The 25870-nt window shown below is 45.1% G+C and overlaps 1 protein-coding gene across 2 annotated transcripts in view; it reads right to left on the bottom strand.

The window, feature by feature from the left end:
* Positions 1-25870, bottom strand: part of sh3pxd2aa (SH3 and PX domains 2Aa) — an 822856-nt gene that overhangs the window by 521606 nt on the left and 275380 nt on the right. For both annotated transcript variants that reach the window (XM_068053246.1, XM_068053247.1), the window contains exon 5: positions 14854-14945. In XM_068053246.1, coding sequence (XP_067909347.1) covers positions 14854-14945 — 92 coding nt within the window. The remainder of the gene's footprint in view (positions 1-14853; positions 14946-25870) is intronic.

Raw genomic sequence — 25870 nt, 5'->3', positions numbered from 1 at the left:
TTCCCATCTCTGTCCTTGAGTGGGCCAACCCTTTCCCTGGTTACCCTCTTGCTCTTTATATATGTATAAAAAGCCTTGGGATTTTCCTTAATCCTGTTTGCCATTGACTTTTCATGACCCCTTTTCACCCTCCTGACTCCTTGCTTAAGTTCCTTCCTACTTTCTTTATATTCCTCAAGGGCTTCGTCTGTTCCCAGCCTTCTAGCCCTTACGAATGCTTCCTTTTTCTTTTTGACAAGGCTCACAATATCACTCGTTATCCAAAGTTCCCGAAAATTGCCAAACTTATCCTCCTTCCTCACAGGAACATGCTGGTCCTGGATTCTAATCAACTGACGTTTGAAGGACTCCCACATGTCAGATGTTGATTTACCCTCAAACAGCCACCCCCAATCTAAATTCTTCAGTTCCTGCCTAATATTGTTATAATTAGCCTTCCCCCAATTTAGCACCTTCACCCAAGGACTACTCTTATCCTTATCCACAAGTACCTTAAAACTTATGGAATTATGGTCACTGTTCCCAAAATGCTCCCCTACTGAGTCTTCGACCACCTGGCTGGGCTCATTCCCCAATACCAGGTCCAGTACGGCCCCTTCCCTAGTTGGACTATCTACATATTGTTTCAAAACGCCCTCCCGGATGCTCCTTACAAATTCTGCCCCATCCAAGCCCCTAGCACTAAGTGAGTCCCAGTCAATATGGGGGAAGTTAAAATCACCCACCACAACAACCCTGTTGCTTTTACATCTTTCCAAAATCTGTCTACATATCTGCTCCTCTACCTCCCGCTGGCAGTTGGGAGGCCTGTAGTAAACCCCCAACATCGTGACTGCACCCTTCCTATTCCTGAGCTCCACCCATATTGTCTCGCTGCATGACCCCTCTGAGGTGTCCTCCCGCAGTACAGCTGTGATATTCTCCTGAACCAGTAATGCAACTCCCCACCCCTTTTACATCCCCCTCTATCCCGCCTGAAGCATCTAAATCCCGGAACGTTTAGCTGCCAATCCTGTCCTTCCCTCAACCAAGTCTCTGTAACAGCAACAACATCATAGTTCCAAGTACTAATCCAAGTTCTAAGTTCATCTGCCTTACTGTTATACTTCTCGCATTGAAACAAAAGCACTTCAGACCACCAGTCCCGCTGTGCTCAGCAACATCTCCCTGCCTGCTCTTCCTCTCAGTCTTACTGGCCTTATTCACTAGTTCCCCCTCAGTTTCTTCATCTGCTGACCTACTGCTCTGGTTCCCACCCCCCCTGCCACACTAATTTAAACCCTCCCCAGTGACGCTAGTAAACCCCGCAGCCAGGATATTTGTGTCCCTCCAGTTTAGTTGCAACCCGTCCTTCTTGTACATGTCCCACCTGGCCTGGAAGAGATTCCAATGATCCAGACATCTGAAACCCTCCCTCCTACACCAGCTGTTTAGCCACGTGTTTAGCTGCACTATCTTCCTATTTCTGGCCTCACTGGCACGTGGCACAGGCAGTAATCCCGAGATTACAACCCTGGAGGTCCTGGCTTTTTAACTTACTACCTAACTCCCTGAACTCCCCATGCAGGACCTCGTCACTCTTCCTGTCTATGTCGTTCGTATCAATGTGTACCACAACCTCTGGCTGTTCAGAATGCCCCCTGCCCGTTTACAGACCTTTTTTTGTTAATTAAATTCATATTCCACCAGCTGTCGTGGTGGGATTTGAATCTGTGTCCCCACAGCATTAAGATGGGCCTCTGGATTACTAGACCAGTGACATTACCACTACGCCACCGGCTCCCCTGGGATGAATAATATCGAATTTATACTGCATCTTCTTGCATTATGTACAATGATAAACGTCTGCAAAATCCTAAATCTAAGAATAATCCGTTATTACTGTGCAGAATGAGTGATTTATACTATACGATGATTCCAATCACAAAGATTTTCTCGTGATCATACACATTATCTAGAATTTTCTCTCCATTTATTAGATGTTATCATTCATACTAATCACCAGGGACCAAACGTCAGGGCTATGATTTGAGCAGAACATCCTGTTGGCAACTTCCTTACAAATTCCAATCTGCAATTATCTTAATTTTACAAATTAGCTGTAACTCTGTTAACGGCCATGTTCTACAGTATTCACCTTAACTGGTTACTGTGTGCTTGCCAGTTCTGATTATTTATCTAAAACTTCAGCGAAGGCCGATCTTTGACTATAGGCTGGAGACGCCATTTGCTGAAGGAGTGTGTGGTGCCCGTTACGTGAACTGAGCTGCATCATGTAGCAAGGACAAAGACTGGGTATTCATTATTGTCATATTTAAAGGGAACAGCTGGGCTACAGAAAACAAGTTTTATCTGTAAACGTTCAAGTAACAGTTGGGGAATTGGGCAGCACAGTGCATCAAGGCCTTCATAGTGTGAGGATTCGAGTACAGAAGCAGGGATGTCTTGCTGCAATTATACAGGGCCTTGGTGAGGCCACACCTGGAATATTGTGTGCAGTTTTGGTCTCCTTATCTGAGGAAGGATGTTCTTGCTATAGAGGGAGTGCAGCGAAGGTTTACCAGACTGATTCCTGGGATGGCGGGACAGATGTATGAGGAGAGATTGAGTCGATTAGGATTATATTCGCTGGAGTTCAGAAGAGTGTGGGGGAATCTCAGAGAAACCTATAAAATTCTAACAGGACTTGACAGGGTAGATGCAGGAAGGATGTTCCCGATGGTGGGGGAGTCCAGAACCAGGGATCATAGATTAAGGAAATGGGGTAAACCTTTCAGGACTGAGATGAGGAGAAATTTCTTCACCCAGAGAGTGGTGAACCTGTGGAATTCGCTACCACAGAAAGCAGTTGAGGCCAAAACATTGTATGTTTGGAGGTTGGTATAGCTCTTGGGTCTAAAGGGATCAAAGGGTATGGGACGAAAGTGGGAACAGGCTACTGAGTTGGATGATCAGCCATGATCATAATGAATGGCGGAGCAGGCTCGAAGGGCCGAATGGCCTACTCCTGCTCCTATTTTCTATGTTCTATGTCTATGTTTCTAAGGCACTGGGACGTTCACTTCTGGATTTATGATTTTCTTGTTTGTAAGCAATCAAGGGCTTGAGTTGGATCAACTTATTTCCCAGTAAGCATCAACCAAGCCTCTGGTCCTGCGCAAGCTGTCATAGAGTCACAGCGGCACAGAAAAGGCCATTCAGCCATCGAGGCCAGACTGGGTACCCACAGAGTGATCCAGTTAGTCCCACTCTCCTGCTCGATCCCCAAGGCCCTGCAAGTCTATTTCTTTCAAATGACCATCCAATTTCCTTTTGAAATCATTGATAGTCTCCCCTTCCACTACTCTCATAGGCAGTGAGTTCCAGGTCATTACCACCCGCTGAGTAAAAAAAAATTTCCTTAGATTCGCCCTGAATTTCATGCCCAAACCTTCAATCTGTGTCCCCTAGTCCTTGTACCATTAGTTAATTGCAATGGTTTTTCCTTGTCTAATTAATCAAGCCTGTCGTAATCTTGTACACCTCTATTAAATATCCCCTCAATCTCTTTTGCTCCAAGGAGAACAGCCCAGCATTTCCAACCTAACCTTGTAACTAAAATCCCTCATGCTGGAACCATTCTGGTAAATCTCCTTTGCACCCTCCCAAGGACACTCACATCCTTCCCGAAGTGTGGTGACCAGAACTGGATGCAATACTCTAGTTGGGGCCTAACCAGAGCCTTATAAGTGTTCAGCATAACTTCCCTGCTTTTCTACTAAATGCCTCTTTTTAAGAAGCCCAAGATCCCATATGCTTTACTGACCACTCTTTCAATATGTCCTGCCACCTTCAAAGATCAATGTACATGCACCCCCAGGTCCCTCTGTTCCTGCACACTCTTTAGAACTGTGCCATTAAATATATATTGCCTCTCCCTGTTCCTTCTGCCAAAAATGCATCAACTCACACTTGTCTGTATTGAATTCCATCTGCCATCTATCTACCCATTCTGCCAACATATCTATGTCCTGTTACATATCACCCTCACTGTTTGCCACACCTCCAAGTTTGGTGTCATCGGCAAATTGTGAAATTCTACTCTGTATTCCAATATCCAAGACATTTATAGAAAGCAAAAAAGCAGTGGTCCCAACACTGACCCTTGGGGAACACCACTGTCCACCATTCTCTAATCTGAAAAAGAATCATTTACTCCAACTCACTGTTTTTTTGTCCTTAAGACATTTTTTATCCAATTGGACAATGACCCTCCTATTCCAGGGGCCTCAGTTTTGTTAACCAGCCTTTTATGTGGTAGGTTATAAAACACTTTCTTAAAATCCACACAGACAACATCCACTACATTCCCTTCATCAACCTTCTCTGTTACATCATCAAGGTCAGTGACGAGGGGGCACAGTGGTGCAGTGGTTAGCACTGCGGCCTCACAGCTCCAGTGACCCAGGTTCAGTTGTGGGTACTGCCTGTGCAGAGTTTGCAAGTTCTCCCTGTGACCGCATGGGTTTCCTCCGGGTGCTCCGGTTTCCTCCCACATGCCAAAGACTTGCGGTTGATAGGTAAAGTGGCCATTGTAAATTGCCCCTAGTGTAGGTAGGTGGAAGGAGAATTTAGGGAATATGGGATTAATGTAGGAATAGTATAAATGGGTGGTTGATGGTCAGACAGACTCGGGGGCCGAAGGGCCTGTTTCAGTGCTGTATCTCTCTATGACTCTAAAAAATTCGATTAGTCAAGCATGATCTGCCTTTTACAAATCTGTCCTGTCTCTCCTTAATTAACTCAAACCTCTCCAAGTACCTTTTGATTTTTTTTCCCTGATTGTTGTTTCTAAAACCTTACCCACCACTGACGTTAAACTAACAGGCTTGCAGTTGCTAGGACTGTCTTTACACTCTTTCTTGATCAAGCATGTCACATTTACCATTCTCCAAACCTCTGGCACCTCGCTTGTATCCAGGGAAGATTGGAAGATTATGGCAAACCCTTCTGCTGTCTCCATCCTCACTTCCTTTAGCAACCTCGGAGACAAGCCATCTGGACCAGGTGACTTATCTACCCTAAGCATAGCCAGCCAGTACCACCCTCCTCTCAATTTTTACCCCATCCATTGCCTTTACTCTCTCTGCTCCTGCCGACATTTTGTCAGACTCCTCTTAGTAAGCAGTGATACAAAGTACTCATTAAGTATTTTAGCCTTCCCCTGCGCCTCTAAGCATATATACCCTTTGTCCTGGATAAGCCCCAATCAACATCTTCCTACTCACTTACTATTTACAAGCTGGTAGAAGGTTTTTGGGTTCCCTTTTATGTTAACTGCCAATATCACTCAAGAGACGACAGAATACATGCGAGAAATGGTAAAAATGTCACAAACTAAGATTGTGACTGAGCAAAGTAAAACAATAAACACATCTAAATTCAAATGTTGACTGTTCCACTAAGCTCCCAATACATTTCTGGCCAGAAATGTGCGGCCTATTGTACTGGAAAAGGAAAAGAAAAATTGTCATTGTTTACGCATGCCTGAAGCAGGCATTGGGCCCTTTGCATTTGCAAAAAAAGGCCATGGGACCTGAACCATAGAACGTTTAAGGCAGATCGTGTCTGTGCCGGCCGAAAAAAGTTCCACCTATTCTAATCCCACCTTCCTGCATTTGGTCTGGCGCCCTGCAGCTTACGGCACTTGAAGTGAATATCCAGACTCCTTTTGAGTGAGTTGAGGGTTTCTGCCTCAACTACCCTTTCAGGCAGTGAGGTTGAAGGGGGAATTCTGAAGGGGGAGGGTGAACAGCCAGAGGTTGTGGTACACATCGGTACCAACGACATAGGCAGGAAGAGTGACGAGGTCCTGTGGGGGAGTTTAGGGAGTTAGGTAGAAAGTTAAAAGACAGGACCTCTGGGGTTGTAATCTCGGGATTACTCCCTGTGCCACGTGCCAGTGAGGCTAGAAATAGGAAGATAGTGCAGCTAAACATGTGGCTGAACAGCTGATGTAGGAGGGAGGGATTCAGATATCTGGATCATTGGGATCTCTTCAGGGACAGGTGGGACCTGTACAAGAAGGACGGGTTGCATCTAAACTGGAGGGGCATAAATATCCTGGCTGCGAGGTTTGCTAGCGTCACTCGGGAGGGTTTAAACTAGTGTGGCAGGGGGGTGGGAACCAGAGCAGTAGGACAGCAGGTGAAATAACTGAGGGGGAACTAGTGAATAAGGCCAGTAAGACTAAGAGAAAGAGCAGGCAGGGAGATGTTGCTGAGCACAGCGGGACTGGTGGTCTGAAGTGCATTAGTTTCAATGCGAGAAGTATAACAGGTAAGGCAGATAAACTTAGAGCTTGGATTAGTACTTGGAACTATGATGTTGTTACTATTACAGAGACTTGATTGAGGGAAGGACAGGATTGGCAGCTAAATGTTCCGGGATTTAGAAGCTTCAGGCGGGATAGAGGGGGATAGAGCTGTACTGTGGGAGGACACCTCGGAGGGGTCATGCAGCGAGGCAATATGGGTGGAGCTCAGGAATAGGAAGGGTGCAGTCACGATGTTGGGGGTTTACTACAGGCCTCCCAACAGCCAGCGGGAGGTAGAGGAGCAGATATGTAGACAGATTTTGGAAAGATGTAAAAGTAACAGGGTTGTACTGGTGGGTGATTTTAACTTCCCCGATATTGACTAGGACTCAGTGCTAGGGGCTTGGATGGGGCAGAATTTGTAAGGAGCATCCAGGAGAGCTTCTTGAATGGGTGGCACAGTGGTGCAGTGGTTAGCACTGCAGCCTCACAGCTCCAGGGATGCGGGTTCGATTCTGGGTACTGCCTGTGCAGAGTTTGCAAGTTCTCCCTGTGACCGCGTGGATTTTCGCCGGGTGCTCCGGTTTCCTCCCACAGCCAAAGACTTGCAGGTTGATAGGTAAATTGGCCATTGTAAATTGCCCTTAGTGTAGGTAGGTGATAGGGAAATTGGGATTACTGCAGGGTTAGTATAAATGGGTGGTTGTTGGTCGGCACAGACTCGGTGGGCGGAAGGGCCTGTTTCAGTGCTGTATCTCTAAATAAATAAATAAAAGAAAAAACAATATGCAGATAGTCAAACTAGGTAAGGGGCCGTACTGGACCTGGTATTGGAGAATGAGCCCGGCCAAGTTGTCGAAGTCTCAGTAGGGGAGCATTTTGGGAACAGTGACCATAATTCCGTAAGTTTTAAGGTACTTGTGGATAAGGATAAGAGTAGTCCTCGGGTGAAGGTGCTAAATTGGGGGAAGGCTAATTATACCAATATTAGGCAGGAACTGAAGAATTTAGATTGGGGGCGGCTGTTTGAGGGTAAATCAACATCTGACATGTGGGAGTCTTTCAAACGTCAGTTGATTAGAATCCAGGACCAGCATGTTCCTGTGAGGAAGAAGGATAAGTTTGGCAAGTTTCGGGAAGCTTGGATAACGAGGGATATTGTGAGCCTAGTCAAAAAGAAAAAGGAAGCATTCGTAAGGACTGGAAAGCTAGGAACAGATGAAGCCCTTGAGGAATATAAAGAAAGTAGGAAGGAACTTAAGCAAGGAGTCAGGAGGGCTAAAAGGGGTCATGAAAAGTCATTGGCAAACAGGATTAAGGAAAATCCCAAGGCTTTTCATACGTACATAAAGAGCAAGAGGGTAACCAGGGAAAGGGTTGGCCCACTCAAGGACAGAGATGGGAATCTATGTGTGGAGCTAGAGGAAATGGGCGAGGTGCTAAATGGGTACTTTGCATCAGTATTCACCAAAGAGAAGGACTTGGTGGATGATGAGCCTAGAGAAGGGAGTGCAGATAGCCTCAGTCATCTCATTATGAAAAAAGAGGAGGTATTGGGTGTCTTGCAAAGCATGAAGGTCGATAAGTCCCCAGGGCCTGATGGGATCTACCCTAGAATACTGAGGGAGGTAAAGGAGGAAATTGCTGGGGCTTTGACAGAAATCTTTGCATCCTCATTGGCTACAGGTGACGTCCCAGAGGACTGGAGAATAGCCAATGTTGTTCCTTTGTTTAAGAAGGGTGGCAAGGATAATCCAGGAAATTATAGGCCGGTGAGCCTTACGTCTGTGGTAGGGAAACTATTAGAGAGAATTATTCGGGACAGGATTTACTCCCATTTGGAAACAAACGAACTTATTAGCGAGAGACAACATGGTTTTGTGAAGGGGAGGTCGTGTCTTACTAATTTGATTGAGTTTTTTGAGGAAGTGACGAAGATGATTGATGAAGGAAGGGCAGTGGATGTTATCGATATGGACTTTAGTAAAGCCTTCGACAAGGTCCCGCATGGCAGACTGGTACAAAAGGTGAAGTCACACGGGATCAGAGGTGAGCTGGCAAGATGGAGACAGAACTGGCTCGGTCATAGAAGACAGAGGGTAGCAGTGGAAGGGTGCTTTTCTGAATGGAGGGATGTGACTAGTGGTGTTCCGCAGGGATCAGTGCTGGGACCTTTGCTGTTTGTAGTATATATAAATGATTTGGAGGAAAATGTAGCTGGTCTGATTAGTACGTTTGCGGACAACACAAAGGTTGGTGGAGTTGCGGATAGTGATGAGGATTGTCAGAGGATACAGCAGGATATAGATCGGTTGGAGACTTGGGCGGAGAAATGGCAGATGGAGTTTAATCCGGACAAATGTGAGGTAATGCATTTTGGAAGGTCTAATGCAGGTGGGAGGTATACAGTAAATGGCAGAACCCTTAGGAGTATTGACAGGCAGAGAGATCTGGGCGTACAGGTCCACAGGTCACTGAAAGTGGCAACGCAGGTGGATAAGGTAGTCAAGAAGGCATACGGCATGCTTGCCTTCATCGGTCGGGGCACAGAGTATAAAAATTGGCAAGTCATGTTGCAGCTGTACAGAACCTTAGTTAGGCCACACTTAGAATATTGCGTGCAACTTGGTCGCCACACTACCAGAAGGACGTGGAGGCTTTGGAGAGGGTACAGAGGAGGTTTACCAGGATGTTGCCTGGTCTGGAGGACATTAGCTATGAGGAGAGGTTGGAAAAACATGGATTGTTTTCACTGGAACGACGGAGGTGGAGGGGCGACATGATAGAGGTTTACAAAGTTATGAGCGGCATGGACAGAGTGGATAGTCAGAAGCTTTTTCCCAGGGTGTAAGAGTCAGTTACTAGGGGATATAGGTTTAAGGTGCAAGGGGCAAAGTTTAGAGGGGATGTGCGAGGCAGGTTTTTTACACAGAGGGTGGTGAGTGCCTGGAACATGCTGCCAGGGGAGGTGGTGGAAGCAGATACGATAGTGACGTTTAAGAGACATCTTGACAAATACATGAATAGGATGGGAATAGAGGAATATGGGCCCCGGAATGCAGAAGGTTTTAGTTTAGGCAGGCATCAAGATCTGCGCAGGCTTGCAGGGCTGAATGGCCTGTTCCTGTGCTGTATTGTTCTTTGTTCTTTGATGATTGATGAAGGAAGGGCAGTGGATGTTGTCTATATGGACTTCAGTAAAGCCTTTGACAAGATCCCTCATGGCAGACTGGTACAAAAGGTGAAGTCACACGGGATCAGAGGTGAGCTGGCAAGATGGATACAGAACTGGCTCGGTCATAGAAGACAGAAGGTAGCAGCGGAAGGGTGCTTTTCTGAATGGAGGGATGTGACTAGTGGTGTTCCGCAAAGATCAGTGCTGGGACCTTTGCTGTGTGTAGTATATATAAATGATTTGGAGGAAAATGTAGCTGGTCTGATTCGTAAGTTTGCGGACGACACAAAGGTTGGTGGAGTTGCGGATAGTGATGAGGATTGTCAGAGGATACAGCAGGATATAGATCCGTTGGAGACTTGGGCGGAGAAATGGCAAATGGAGTTTAATCCGGACAAATGTGAGGTAATGCATTTTGGAAGGTCTAATACAGGTGGGAAGTATACAGTAAATGGCAGAACCCTTAGGAGTATTGACAGGCAGAGAGATCTGGGCGTACAGGTCCACAGGTCACTAAAAGTGGCAACGCAGGTGGATAAGGTAGTTAAGAAGGCATACGGCATGCTTGCCTTCATCGGTCGGGGCATAGAGTATAAAAATTGGCAAGTCATGCTGCAGTTGTACAGAACCTTAGTTAGGCCACACTTAGAATATTGCGTGCAATTCTGGTCACCACACTACCAGAAGGATGTGGAGGCTTTGGAGAGGGTACAGAAGAGGTTTACCAGGATGTTGCCTGGTCTGGAGGGCATTAGCTATGAGGAGAGGTTGGATAAACTCGGATTGTTTTCACTGGAATGACGGAGGTGGAGGGGCGACATGATAAGAGGTTGACAAAGTTATGAGCGGCATGGACAGAGTGGATAGTCAGAAGCTTTTTCCCAGGGTGGAAGAGTCAGTTACTAGGGGACATAGGTTTAAGGTGCGAGGGGCAAAGTTTAGAGGGGATGTGCGAGGCAAGTTCTTTAAACAGAGGGTGGTGAGTGCCTGGAACTTGCTGCCGGGGGAGGCGGTGGAAGCAGGTACGATAGCGACGTTTAAGAGGCATCTTGACAAATACATGAATTGGATGGGAATAGAGGGATACGGACCCCGGAAGTGCAGAAGGTTTTAGTTTGGACAGGCATCAAGATCGGCACTGACTTGGAGGGCCAAATGGCCTGTTCCTGTGCTGTACTGTTCTTTATTCTTTGAGTTCCAGACCCCCGCTACTCTCTGGCTGACAAAAACTTTTCCTCATCTCCCCTCTTATCTTTCTACTAATCACTTTAAATCTATGCCCCTTCATCACTCACCTCTCTGCTGAGGTGAACAGACCCTTCACCTCCACTCTATCCAGGCCCCTCAAAATTTTGTATATTTCAATCAGATCTCCTCTCAGCCTTCTCTGTTCCAAGGAGAATAACCCCAGTCTTTCCAATCTTTCCTCATAGCTACGTTTTTCCAGTCCTGGCAACATCCTCGTAAATATCCTCTGTACCCTGTCTCGTGCAATTACATCCTTTCTGTAATGAGGTGACCAGAACTGCACACAGTATTCAAGTTGTGGCCTAACCGATGAGTTATACAGTTCCAGCATAACCTCCCTACTCTTATATTCTATACCTCGGTCTTCTTAACCACCTTATCGACCTGTCCTGCTACCTTCAGGGATTTGTGGACATTTACACCAAGGTCTCTCACTCCCTCTGTACCTCTCAGTATTTTCCCATTAATCGTGTATTCCTTTGCCTTGTTTGACCTCCCAAAATGCATCACCTCACACTTCTCCTGGTTGAATTCTATTTGCCACTTTTCTGCCCATCTGACCAGACCATTAATATCTTCCTGCAGCCTACAGCTATCCTCCTCGCTATCTACCACACGGCCAATCTTTGTGTCGTCAGCAAACTTCTTGATCATGCCCTCCACATTTACGTCCAAATCGTTAATATATACCACATAAAGCAGGGGACCCAGTCCTGAGCCCAGTGAAACGCCACTATAAACAGCCCTCCAGTCACAAAAACAGATGTCAACAATTACCCTTTGTTTCCTGCCACTGAGCCAATTTTGTATCCAACCTGCTGCATTTGCCTAGATCCCATGGGATTTTATTTTTTAACCAGTCAGCCATGCGGGACCTTGTCAAAAGCCTTGCTAAAATCCATGTAGATCACATCAACTGCACTACCCTCATTTATCTTCCTTTCTTTTCCTGATATATATTAATGACCTGGACCTTAGTGTAAAGGGCACAATTTCAAAGTTTACAGATGATACGAAACTTAGAAGCATTGTGAACTGTGAGGAGGACTGTATAGAACTCCACAAGGACATAGACAAGTTGTTGGAATGGGCAGACAGGTGGCAGATGAAGATCAATGCAGAGAAATGTGAAGTGATTCATTTTGGTAGGAAAACATGGAGAGACAATATAAAATAAAGGGTACAATTCTAAAGGGGGTGCAGGAACAGAGGGACCTTGGTGTATATGTACATAAATCATTGAAGGTGGCAGGGCAGGCTGAGAGAGTGGTGAATAAAGCATATAGTATCCTGGGCTTTATTAATAGGGGAATAGAGTGCAAGAGGAAGTTATGCTAAACTTGGATAATACACTTGTTCGGCCTCAGCTGGAGTATGGTGTGCACTTCTGGGCAGCGCACTTTAGGAAAGATGTGAGGGCACTGGAGAGAGTACAGAAAAGATTCACGAGAATGGTTCCAGGGATGAGGAATTTCAGTTATGAAGATAGGTTGGAGAAGTTAGGACTGTTTTCCTTGGAGAAGAGAAGGCTGAGAGGTGATTTGATAAGAGGTATTCAAAATCATGAGGGGTCTGGACAGAGTAGATAGAGAGAAACTGTTCCCACTCGTGAAAGGATCATAGAGTCATCGAGTCATGCAGCACAGAAACAGGCCCTTCGGCCCATCGTGTCTGTGCCGGCCGCCATCAAGCACCTATCTATTCTAATCCCATTTTCCAGCACTTGACCCGTAGCCCTGTATGCTATGGCGTTTCAAGTGCTCATCTAAATACTTCTTAAATGTTGTGAGGGATCCTGCCTCTACCACCCCTTCAGGCAGTGTGTTCCAGATTCCAACCACCCTCTGGGTGAATTTTTTTTTCCTGAAATCCCCTCTAAACCACCTTCCCCTTACCTTAAATCTGTGCCCCCTGATTACTGACACCTCCGCTAAGGGAAAAGGTTTCTTCCTATCTACCCTATCTATGCCCCTCATAATTTTGTATACCTCAATCAGGTCCCCCCTCAGCCTTCTCTACTCGGAACGAATGGGCACAGATTTAAGAGAAGCAAAAGTGACATGAGGAAAAACTTTTTTCATGCAGCGAGTGGTTAAGGTCTGGAATGCGCTGCCTGAGAATGTGGTGGAGGCAGGTTCAATTGAAGCATTCAAAAGGGAATTAGACATATGAAAAGGTGCTTGATGGCCGGCATGGACATGATGAACCGAAGGGCCTGTTTCTGTGCTGTATAACTCTATGACTCTAAAAGGAAGAATGTGCAGGGTTACAGGGAGAAGGCAGGGGAATGGAACTGAGGGAGCTGCTCTTCCAAAGAGCCAGTGCAGACACGATGGGCCAAATGGCATCCTTCTGCACTGTAACGATTCTGTGATTCTTGTTACTTCTTCAAAAAATTTGATCAAGCTGGTCAGGCAAGATCTTCCCTTAACAAATCCATGCAGACTATCCTTGATTAGTATGAGCCTTTCTAAGTGATAGCTTATCCTGTCTCTCAGAATAGATTCTAATAATTTGCTCACTACTGAGGTTAGACTGACCGGCATGTAATTATTCGGTCGATCCCTCGTTCCCTTTTTAAACAGAGGTACAACGTTTGCAGTCCTCCAATCCTCCGGCACCACATCTGTATCCAGTGAGGACTGGAAAATGATGATCAGACCTTCTACTATTTCTCCCTTGCTTCTTTTAACAGCCAGGGGTACATTTCATCTGGCCCTGGTGATTTATCAAGTTTCAAGGATGCTAATCCCATTAATACTTCCTCTCTCCCTATGTTGACCACATCCAATACTTTACACCCCTCCTCCTTGACCACAATATCTACATCGTCCCCCTCTTTTGTGAACACAGATGCAAAGTATTCATTAAGAACCATACCAACATCATCCATCCCTATACATACGTTACCTTTTGGGTCTTTTATGGGCCCTACTTTCTCCTTAGCCTGCTTGGAGAGAGAACCACAAAATTGGTTTGCCCAAAGGCAGCATCTAAGGTAAATCTTTTACGTTTATTTGCCTCAATATGGAGCCCAGAATTCACCCCTCCCCAGCTCCTGACCCTCCCAGAGTCTCTCCCCAGTTGTTTTGAGACACATACCAGAGGGCTGATATGATGCTAGCAGTAGCCCCATTCAGACAAAGGCAATGTCCCCTCGCGCAACCCCCACACCTGCACCCTGCCTCCCACACATCCGTCTCCCCCTCCCCCACACACCCCCACCTGCCCGCACCCTCCTTCCCCGCATGCCCGCCTCCCTCCTCCCCCGCATGCCCACCTCCCTCCTCCCCCGCACGCTCGCCTCCCTTCCCCGCACGTCCGCCTCCCCCTGCGCCCGCACTCCCCTCCCTCGCTCGCCCGCCTCCCCTTCCCCTGCGTGCCGCCTCCCCCTCCTCCCCCGCACGCGCACACCCTCCTGCCCCGCACGCCCACTCCCTGCGGTCCCGCACTCCTGCAGCCTCTGCCCAGAATTTCATTTGAGCAGAGAAGTAATTGACTCAAATACTGACTTCCCAGAATCCAGAGCTAGGAAAGGTCACTCAGCCACTGTAATCGGGGTCCACATATGATTATTCCATAATGGTTTTCTCTCTCACATCACTGTTGTCACACATTTTTCCCTTAATTTCCCCATAGACGTACTAATGCTTCTGTAACCACCAACCTCCTTCCTACAGTCCCCTTCTGAAAATATATCAATCCAGCTTTTGCTCCAAAGCTCTCAAATGGCCCTGAATCAACTTTCTTCAGCTTTAATTCCACATGTCCTGCCAGCTTGCCCACACACAGAAAATCAATTTTAAAAAGTTGTTTTTGACTGCCTTTAGGGGTTGGAGGGGAATTTCCAAAAGTGCTCGCCAAATTACTCTCGGGACTTTTAGTCAGTTTTTTTCCTCTCCCTGGATATGACAATGTTCCACAGTGGGTAATGTTGTCGATGAAACTGCGAGCCTTTTCTGTCCATCTTTCCATATGCTTGTTCAGTTTCTCTGTAATTTCTAACCTTGCTGCAGCCTTGTCACATTGCCTTGGCACCAGGTTATACCAGAGATTTTTGTGCACTTCACGTTCAGCCATCAGCATGCACATCTGGAGCTCACTGAGGAACATCAGCTTTCTGCTCTGTACTTACTCCTTTGGTGGATTCACATCCTCTGGACGAGGCTTGAAAAACCAGAGTACTTCATCGCATTGTGAGATCAGAGACGGCAGTCGGACCAGAGACTAGAGTGGATTAAATAAGGAGAGTTATGCACTGCAGTAAGATCAATATAAATTCACATAAAAATTTCATCACATTATGGCAAATATGGATACTGTACTTGTCTAATTGTCAAGCAAAGTTCAAATGATAACTGCTGAGCAAAAGTAAAACAGATGTGTTGTGGCTCACTGATCTAACTGGAAGCCCGTGCTACATTTTAGGATTTCTATACTGAGGCCAAAATTCTGCTGCCCACGTCTTAACTCGCACCAAGTCCTGTTCCCCTATCACCCCTGTGCTTGCTGACCTACATTAACTCGCACCAAGCCCTGTTCCCCTATCACCCCTGTGCTTGCTGACCTACATTAACTCGCACCAAGCCCTGTTCCCCTATCACCCCTGTGCTTGCTGACCTACATTAACTCGCACCAAGTCCTGTTCCCCTATCACCCCTGTGCTTGCTGACCTACATTAACTCGCACCAAGTCCTGTTCCCCTATCACCCCTGTGCTTGCTGACCTACATTAACTCGCACCAAGTCCTGTTCCCCTATCACCCCTGTGCTTGCTGACCTACATTAACTCGCACCAAGCCCTGTTCCCCTATCACCCCTGTGCTTGCTGACCTACATTAACTCGCACCAAGCCCTGTTCCCCTATCACCCCTGTGCTTGCTGACCTACATTAACTCGCACCAAGTCCTGTTCCCCTATCACCCCTGTGCTTGCTGACCTACATTAACTCGCACCAAGTCCTGTTCCCCTATCACCCCTGTGCTTGCTGACCTACATTAACTCGCACCAAGCCCTGTTCCCCTATCACCCCTGTGCTTGCTGACCTACATTAACTCGCACCAAGTCCTGTTCCCCTATCACCCCTGTGCTTGCTGACCTACATTAACTCGCACCAAGTCCTGTTCCCCTATCACCCCTGTGCTTGCTGACCTACATTAACTCGCACCAAGTCCTGTTCCCCTATCACCCCTGTGCTTGCTGACCTACATTAACTCGCACCAAGCCCTGTTCCCCTATCACCCCTGTGCTTGCTGACCTACATTAACTCGCACCAAGCCCTGTTCTCCTATCACCCCTGTGCTTGCTGACTCTATATTGGCTCCCAGTCGTGCAACGTCTTGATTTTTAAAATTCTCATCCTTGTTTACAAATCTCTCCATGGCCTTGCCCCCTGCTATCTCTGTAATCTCCAAAGAAAACCACATCATCAGTGAGAATGGTGATTAAAAGCCTCTACCTACCCATAGTGCAAATTAAAAAGTGCAAACTTTTTAAAACTATGTACAGCAGCTCGAATATCGTTATTTCAGTCCAGTTTCTAATCCATAACTCCACACCATCTTGGAGGGTTATGGAGCTGGAGGAGATATCCGTGCTCAACTAATTCTGGCTTCTTAAGCATTCTGATTTTAATTGCTCCACCATTGGTGGCTGCACCTTCACCCTAAGCTCTGGAATTCCCTCCCAATACCTCTCTGCCTCGCTTTCCACCTTTAACACGCTCCTTAAAATCTACCTTTTTGACCAAGCTTTTGGTCATCTGACCTAATATCTCTTTATGTGGCTCAGTGTCATATTTTGTTTTATAATGTTCCTGTGATGCGCCTTGGGGTGTTTTATTACATTAAAGGCACTATATAAATATGAGCTGTTGCTAGCGTCCACTAATATTTAATGATTTCTGCACATGAACCCCTAAATTCCTCTGTTCAGCCACAGTTTAACAAATGTCCTGATCTATCTTTCTTCGGTTCAAAGTGGATGACTTCACACTTTCCTATGTTGAACTCCTTTTGCCACAGTTTTGTCCATTTATCTAATCTCTCAATGTCCCTTTGCAACTTTCTGCTCCCATCTACAACAAAAACAACTTGCATTTATATAGCACGTTTAACGTAGTAAATGTTCCAAGGTGCTTCACAGGAGTGTTAATAAACAAAATCTGACACCAAGCCACATAAGGAACCATATTAGGATTGATAAGCAAAAGCTTAGTCTAAAGGAGCAGTTTAAAGGAGGAAAGAAAGGTAGAGAGGTAGAGAGGCAGGGAGCAAATTCCACACCTTAGGATATAGGCAGCTGAAGTCACTTTTTACTGTGCCACCTAGTTTGGTGTTGTCGGCAAACTTTTTCCTTTGTGAAAATTTGACGCCCCAGTATATATCTCTGGGGACACCACTTGTCGCATCCTGCCAACTGGGAGTATATACTCATTATAATAATAGTCTGAATATTTACGCAGAGGTCCTGCTGAACTCATCAAGGCCTGGAACACGGAGGTCCTGCTGATCTTAACGACAGGACCTCATTATCGTTTTTTTAAGTTTTATTTCCCACATGGCAACTGCCAAATTGACGGGCTGGCCAGAAGCCAAGTGAGAAAACTAGAGGCAAGAGGCGGCAGCCAGGGAGTGACCTTTTGGCCAGTCCCCAGAAATCAGGAGGGGCATAGGCTGCAGAACAGAGCTTTGGGATAAGCAAAAGGGCTTTAGGGAGGGGAGGGACGGCTGTGGTTATGGGCTGGGGAGAGAGAGGCCATCAGGGGAGTTAGGGGTTACATGGTGGGGGGAAGGTTGGAGATGAAAGCAGGGAGAATGAGGCAACGATCAGCAGAGGGGGGGACTGAAGGCTTCCTTGAGGGACTGGGTGGAGCACTGCTGCTTTCACCTCCATTTCACTGCCAGGCTTCCCAAGCCCCCATAGTTGCACTGTGGGAGCCTGATTAAATGTTAATGAAGTGCCCCGCTTCTCCAAGAAGAGATGCCAGGCCACCCACTGCCATTAAAATAGTAGCAGGTAGGTTGGGATCGTATTTCATCTTTTTTTGGGGGGCGGGTGGGTGAGTGTAGTATTGCAGATTAGTTTTGTATTTACCACTTGAAGTAAGGCAATATTCCCGGTTACACTGTTCTGGACAAGGTGAGGGAAGTCAGTATGGTCAGTATTATTTAGTCTACTCTTCAAGGATCCTCTAGTTTCTGAAGTAGTATAGTTTTTCTTTAGTAATCATTGAAATTGTAGTGTTCAGATACTACTGAATGTGGAATCATGCAATGAATGCAGGTTTTGTGTTTTTTTCTCCACTGCTCTCCAGAAGATATTGACTTGTTACTGAACTATGCTTGCACAAACTCCAGGCCACCCCCAAGCTACTGACCTGAATGTCTAATCTCACACATAAATGATGGACAAGGTTGGTCCACAAACCGATCAGGTTCCGGGAGCCTTTGACAATAAATAGCCAATTATCATAATTAATGCTTCACATCTGATATAGGCTGTGATGTAATGTGACTTCTGCTGAACTATTTGTAGTTCAATACAGTAACAATACAGAATACAGAAGAAACCTTCCAGGAAAGAAACCATGATGCACACACACAAGTGGCTGCTGAGTGCTTTGCTTGTTGAGAGACTCAGTGAAGCTCCTCCCCCATCAACGCTCTGCAGACTCTCAGATCATTACATCAGTTACCAACCTGGACCTGTGTTCCTCCATTCATCACTGATCAGTACAACACTGTTAATGTACAAAAGCCAGTAATCAGACGTTTTGTTTCATGTTGATCCTGGGTCAGTCTCAAATGCACACACAACGTAACTCTTTCTTCGTTGACTGAAGATCAGTGCAATTCCGAAAATGCACAATTCTGCCTCTTCCTGTAACTTTCATGCATAGTTCAAGGCCACGCTTGATGCAATCTGTGCTTCATCTCGGGTCTCATTAACATGCAGATTTTCTAAATTGATTGTCAGTGCAACTGCACAACAGACCCACCAGAGGCACATTACGGAATCAAGGAATCGTTACAGCACAGAAGGAGGCCATTCGGTCCGTCATGTCAGCGCTGGCTTTCCGAAGAGGAAATTCACCGAGTGCCACTCCCCCGCTTTCTCCCCGTAGCCCTGCACATTCTTCCTTTTCAGATAACAATCCAACTCTCTCCTGAATGCCTCGATTGAATCTGCCTCCAGTGTTGCCAGATCCTAGCCACTCGCTGCATGAAAAAGTTTTTCCTCATGTCACCATTGCTTCTTTTGCCAATTACCTTAAATCTGTTGTTACGATCAAGGTGGGAGCAATGCACCGTCAATTCAGTCCCATCACTCCACAGGTCGCAGCATATTATTAAAATTTTCCCATCCAACAGGAAAACAGCCAAATTAAACACTCTAGAAACCCCCAGAATAAAACAGATCAAACCAGGTATCTTTAGACAACAACAAATTAACTATTTATTAAACACTAAATCTTAAACACTATTAAGATAAACCTATGTCTAACGACCTTATAACTTCTTATTTTAACCTAACTCCCCACACTCACACATATACATTCAAAAACTAACAGTTAACCAGTTTAAAAAGTGGTGTTTTTAAAAACTAGCTGTTTCTTAAAAATAAATAAATAGGTCTTTGTGGGTTATATTCCTGATGGGTGAGGTACCCTAGTTTGAAAATAATCAAATGCCTCTCGAAGTCTTCACACGGATTTGATGAAACAGTCTGTTCTTGAAAGGCATTCAAAACTCTTCGGCTGCAACAGGCATCAAACAGTTCTTTAAACAAGGAGTGTAGCAATGGGTCCACTCAGAATATAAAACCAACAGTCTCTTGGTCGAAACTTTACTCCAGCAATTCAAATGGTCTCTTCAAAGGGTTTTTTCCTACTTAGACAATTAACTCAGCCTGTAGCTCATTGTAGACTTTCTGCTGAGAAATAGACAGCTCTTTTCTTCAGTAGCACACTTCACTGGTGAGTCTCTCAAAACTGGTTTAGCCGTTTTTTGCCAGTTTTACACAGTCAAATTGAAACATTATACCATGTGACCTCTCTCTCCTGCTGTGGCCTAGGGAACAATTGCAGCTGGCACACTGTGTCTCAGAAATCCAAAAGCTTCTCTGTCTCTCTTAAAGGTACACTGTTTTTAACAGAGTCTTAAGGCACATTGCTTCAATCAGAGGAGAAAATAAATACAATTCCGTTACTCCTCCGCCCTTGGCGAAATGAAATGTCATTCTAAAAATGTGTTTCATTACAATAGAAAAAAACAAGAAACTGGGAAAAAACACTAACATTTTCTCACATTCAAGCACCATTCATTCCACTGATAATTTACAGCATTTTCTTTGTACAATCGCCATCCATATAACTTATCATGGTTAATTCGTGACAAAGCATCGGCGATAACATTGTTTTTCCCCAAAATATGTACAATTTTCAAATGATATGGCTGTAGCAACAAACTCCATCTAAATTCAAGCACGTTTCCTCAAACGTTAGTAGATTATGGTCTATATATATTAGTATTTCTTTATAGTTTGGCGGACATATACTTTGAAATATTTCAGAGCCAGAAAAAGTCCTAATGTTTCTTTTTCCACAGTGGAATACTTTTCTTGTTGGCAATTTAGTTTTCTTGAAAAGTGTCCTACTGGCTTCTCTATGCCTGATTCGTCATTCTGCAATAGGACTGCACCAACCCCCAGGTCGCTAGCATCGATCGCTATTTTAAAAGCTTTAGCAAAATTTGGAGCAGCCAACACTGGTTCATTAGTTAAGATTGCCTTTAGCTTTTCAAAAACTGCCTGGCATTCATCTGACCATACTACTTTGTTTTTCTTTTTTTGTAGCAAATCGGTTAATGGAGCAGCCACAGTACTAAAATTCCATACAAATTTCCTGTAAAATCCGCACATCCATAAAAACATCATTATTTCCCTTTTATATCTAGGTATAGGGAACTCCATTAAGGCTTATACCTTTGCCATTTTCGGCAATACCTGTCCTTGTCTGAGGTAAGTTACTCGCTCTTTTCCGAATTCGCTTTTTTCCAGATTTATCACTAAGTCCACTGCTTGTAATTTTTTGTACAGAATTTTTAGCTGGTTTAGTACATCATCGAGATACACTACACAGTTGCAAACACTGGCTACCACCTGATTCATTAATCTTTGAAAAGTGGCAGGGGCATTTTTTAGCCTGAATGGCATCACCCAGCACTGATAAAGACCGTTGGGTGTTACCAAAGCTGATATCTCTTTGGCTCAAGCAGTCAAAGGAACTTGCCAGTATCCCTTTAACAAGTCGATCTTGGTAAGAAACCTAGCACTGCCCACTCTTGTCGATACAGTCTTCTAAACAAGGAATTGGGTAGGAGTCTGCCTTCGTTACCGCATTGACTTTTCCGTAGTCTATACAAAATCAGGTTGACCCGTCAGCTTTAGGCACTAGAACTATTGGTGAACTTCAGCTGCTTTGACTAGGTTCAATAAAATTGTTTTCCAACATGTACTGGATTTCTGCTTTTACTTGGGCCTGTTTGTCCAGACTTAAGCAGTAAGGATGTTGTTTTAAAGGAACGGTTCCCCCTATATCCACATCATCTGTGGCTAAAGTTGTACATCCTGGCTCATCCCAAGACTCTCTGAAATGTTGTGAAAAGCCTGGTTAGGTCTTCACATTGTTTTGCCTCTAAGTGTAAAAGCATGTTGTCCAATTTTCCTAGCCATTCTGTATTCGCTAATCTGATAGTTGAAGGTTCAATCTGAGAATTGTCTAGGCCTCCTTCTGCATCATCCTCACTATCCTTTTCCTTCTCAACAATCCGATTACATGACATACCTATACTGGCTTATCCTCCTCCCTGCGATAATATTCCTTTAACATACTGTTGTGACACAACCAGTTCTTTTTCCAGCGATCGGGTGTCAATCAAGTAATCTACTTTACCCACTCTTTTGATCACTCGAGATGGGCCATTGAACCATGCTTTTAATAATTCCCCCTGTAACGGTAACAATCCCAATACCTCATCCCCTGGTTGAAAATTACGGGTTTTTGCATTCTTGTCTGCTCATTTTTTTTTTTGGCTTGGGATGCTTTAAGGTGTTCCTGAGCCACACAGCAAGCTTTCATGAGCCTTTCCCGGAACATAGATACATAGTCCATTATTGAAGATTCATTCTTTTGTTCCAAGAATCTGTCTTTGATGAGTTTCAGAGAACCTCTTACTTCATGTCCATAAACCAGTTCAAAAGGACTGAAGCCTGTAGACTCATTCGGTGAGTCCCTGGTGGCAAAATAAAAGCAAGTCTAGTCCTTTATCCCAATCATGCGGATATTTGTGACAGTATGTTCTAATCATAATTTTGACAGTTTGGTGGTATTTCTCTAAAGCTCCCTGTGACTGTGGGTGATATGCTGAAGATTTTAACTGTCTAATCCCCAAATTTCCCATGACTTCTTGAAATATCTTAGAAATGAACTTAGAACCTTGATCCGATTGAACCTCAAGTGATAACCCATATCTCATAAAGAACTGGGTTAACTTCTCTACTAATATCCTAGCAGTAACTGTCCTCAAAGGAATGGCCTCTGGAAATCGAGTACCCATATCCATGAGAGTATGTATTGATGTACTGCTTTTGTTTTGGAAAGGGCCCTACACAGTCTACCAATACCCTGCTAAATGATTTCTCGATCATTGGTATGGGAACTATTGGTGCCGGTTTTAGGGTAGGTTGCGGTTTTCCCACCACTTGGCATGTATCGCATATCCTACAAAATTGTCTCACATCCTTTGTAAGACCTGGCCAGTAATAATGTTGGCTTATACGTGATTTGGTCTTCCGAATTCCCCTATGTCCTTCTAAAGGAACGTCGTGTGCTAACCTTAATAATCCCTGGCAATATTTAGGTGGTACCACTATCTGTTCAACAACTGTCCAGTCTTCATCTGCAGGCTGTCTCCATTTCCTCCTCAAAACCCCGTTTGCCATATAATAACCTTCTGGAACTTCTTTCGCCTCAGCTTCTATCAGAGCCGTCTGTGCTATTCGGTATAACTCTGGATCAGCTTCCTGTGCTGCAATTATAGAAGATCTGTTAAACATCTCATTTGGATTATCTAAATCCCGAAATAAGGTTTTAGATATTCGGCTATCTGTTTGTGGTGCCACTTTTACCTCCGACAATGGATCCTGTTTAGCCACTGCTCGGCTGACTGCACACGCAGGAAATATTCCCGGAGTTTGTTCCTGTAATTGTTCCGTTTCTCTAACTTCACTTGGTTCCTCTGTAATTGTAGGAGAAATTGATACTTTTGATCCAGCCAGATCGTTTCCAAGGAGTAGATCAATTCCCCCTACTGGCAAACTGTGGACAACTCCTACAGTTACCATCCCAGATATTAAGTCACTCTCTAGGCATACTTTATATAAGGGTACGGGTATCTACTCCCCACCCATTCCATTAACTATAACTTTAGCGTTCAAGGTGCTCTCTGGTGGAAACGTTATATCTTTCCCCAGCAAGAGGGTTTGGTTACTCCTGTATTTCTGAATATAATGACAGGTTTTCCTGCCTCACTTAAAGGATATGGAGTTACTTTCCCCTTTAACAAAAATTCATAATAACTTTTGGGTATCTTATTCTTAACCTTTACACTCACTTTAGTTTGTGTATCTGGTTTCACAGCTGCCGTTAAAGCTATAGCCTGGTCTGCTACAGACTCAGTCAGAGTCTTTTTCTCTGCACTAACTATGTGTACCCTAACAAGTCCTATGGATTTACCTCGCAATTTCCAGCATTTTGAACGAAGATGGCCCGTTTTATGGCAATGATAACACTTTGGCTTGCGAACCTCACTTCTACCCTCAGCACCATCCTTTCTGGCCTGAGGAGGTGATCTTGGGGCATTTCCAGCTATTCTTTCTTGTCCCCGGCTACTTGCCTTCGTTTCATTCTCCCACTTTCTATCCTTCTCGGATTTATGGGGGTGACGGACAAAAGGATTTGGCTTATTCACAAGCTCAAAATCTTCAGCAATTTCCGCTGCTTGCCTAGTCTTCAAAACTTTCAGGTTATCTACATGGGTTCTCATTACTGAAGGAATGGAATTTTAAAACTCTTCCAAGAGAATCAATTATCAAAGGTTCGCATAGGTACAAAGAACAGTACAGCACAGGAATAGGCCATTCGGCCCTCCAAACCTGCGCTGACCTTGATGCCTGCCTCAACTAACACCTTCTGCACTTCCGGGGCCCATATCCCTCCATTCCCTTCCTATTCATATATTTGTCAAGATGTCTCTTGAACGTCGCTATCGTATCTGCTTCCACCACCTCCCCTGGCAGCATGTTCACAAGGAGGAGGTGTTAGCAATTTTGGAAAGTGTGAAAATAGATAAGTCCCCTGGGCCAGATGGGATTTATCCTAGGATTCTCTGGGAAGCCAGGGAGGAGATTGCAGAGCCTTTGACCTTGATCTTTATGTCGTCATTGTCGACAGGAATAGTGCCGGAAGACTGGAGGATAGCAAATATTGTCCCCTTGTTCAAGAAGGGGAGCAGAGACAGCCCTGGTAATTATAGACCTGTGAGCCTTACTTCGGTTGTGGGTAAATTGTTGGAAAAGGTTATAAGAGATAGGATTTATAATCATCTTGAAAAGAATAAGTTCATTAGAGATAGTCAGCACGGTTTTGTGAAGGGTAGGTCGTGCCTCACAAACCTTATTGAGTTTTTCGAGAAGGTGACCAAACAGGTGGATGAGGGTAAAGCCGTGGATGTGGTGTATATGGATTTCAGTAAGGCGTTTGATAAGGTTCCCCACGGTAGGCTACTGCAGAAAATACGGAAGTATGGGATTGAAGGTGATTTAGTGCTTTGGATCAGAAATTGGCTAGCTGAAAGAAGACAGAGGGTGGTGGTTGATGGCAAATGTTCATCCTGGAGTTTAGTTACTAGTGGTGTACCGCAAGGATCTGTTTTGGGGCCACTGCTGTTTGTCATTTTTATAAATGACCTGGATGAGGGTGTAGAAGGGTGGGTTAGTAAATTTGCGGATGATACGAAGGTCGGTGGAGTTGTGGATAGTGCCAAAGGATGTTGTAGGTTACAGAGGGACATAGATAGGCTGCAGAGCTGGGCTGAGAGATGGCAAATGGAGTTGAATGCGGAAATGTGTGAGGTGATTCACTTTGGAAGGAGTAACAGCAATGCAGAGTACTGGGCTAATGGGAAGATTCTTGGTAGTGTAGATGAGCAGAGAGATCTTGGTGTCCAGGTACATAAATCCCTGAAAGTTGCCACCCAGGTTAATAGGGCTGTTAAGAAGGCATATGGTGTGTTAGCTTTTATTAGTAGGGGGATCGAGTTTCGGAGCCACGAGGTCATGCTGCAACTGTACAAAATTCTGGTGCGGCCGCACCTGGATTATTGCGTGCAGTTCTGGTCACCGCATTATAGGAAGGATGAGGAAGCTTTGGAAAGGGTGCAGAGGAGATTTACTAGGATGTTGCCTGGTATGGAGGGAAGGTCTTACGAGGAAAGGCTGAGGGACTTGAGGTTGTTTTCGTTAGAGAGAAGGAGGAGGAGAGGTGACTTAATAGAGACATATAAGATAATCAGAGGGTTAGATAGGGTGGATAGTGAGAGTCTTTTTCGTCGGATGGTGATGGCAAACACGAGGGGACATAGCTTTAAGTTGAGGGGTGATAGATATAGGACAGATGTCAGAGGTAGTTTCTTTACTCAGAGAGTAGTAGGGGCGTGGAACGCCCTGCCTACAACAGTAGTAGACTCACCAACTTTAAGGGCATTTAAGTGGTCATTGGATAGACATATGGATGAAAATGGAATAGTGTAGGTCAGATGGTTTCACAGGTCGGTGCAACATCGAGGGCCGAAGGGCCTGTACTGCGCTGTAATGTTCTATGTTCCAGGCACTCACCACCCTCTGTGTAAAAAACTTGCCTCGCACATCCCCTCTAAACTTTGCCCCTCGCACCTTAAACCTATGTCCCCTAGTAACTGACTCTTCCACCTGGGAAAAAGCGTCTGACTATCCACTCTGCCCATGCCGCTCATAACTTTGTAATCCTCTATCATGTCGTCCCTCCACCTCCGTCGTTCCAATGAAAACAATCCG

The sequence above is a fragment of the Heterodontus francisci genome, chromosome 20 (assembly GCF_036365525.1).
Source record: "Heterodontus francisci isolate sHetFra1 chromosome 20, sHetFra1.hap1, whole genome shotgun sequence".
NCBI classification, from domain to species: domain Eukaryota; kingdom Metazoa; phylum Chordata; class Chondrichthyes; order Heterodontiformes; family Heterodontidae; genus Heterodontus; species Heterodontus francisci.
The sequence above is the reverse complement of the archived record's forward strand: the minus strand, read 5'-3'. Positions and strand labels throughout refer to the sequence as shown.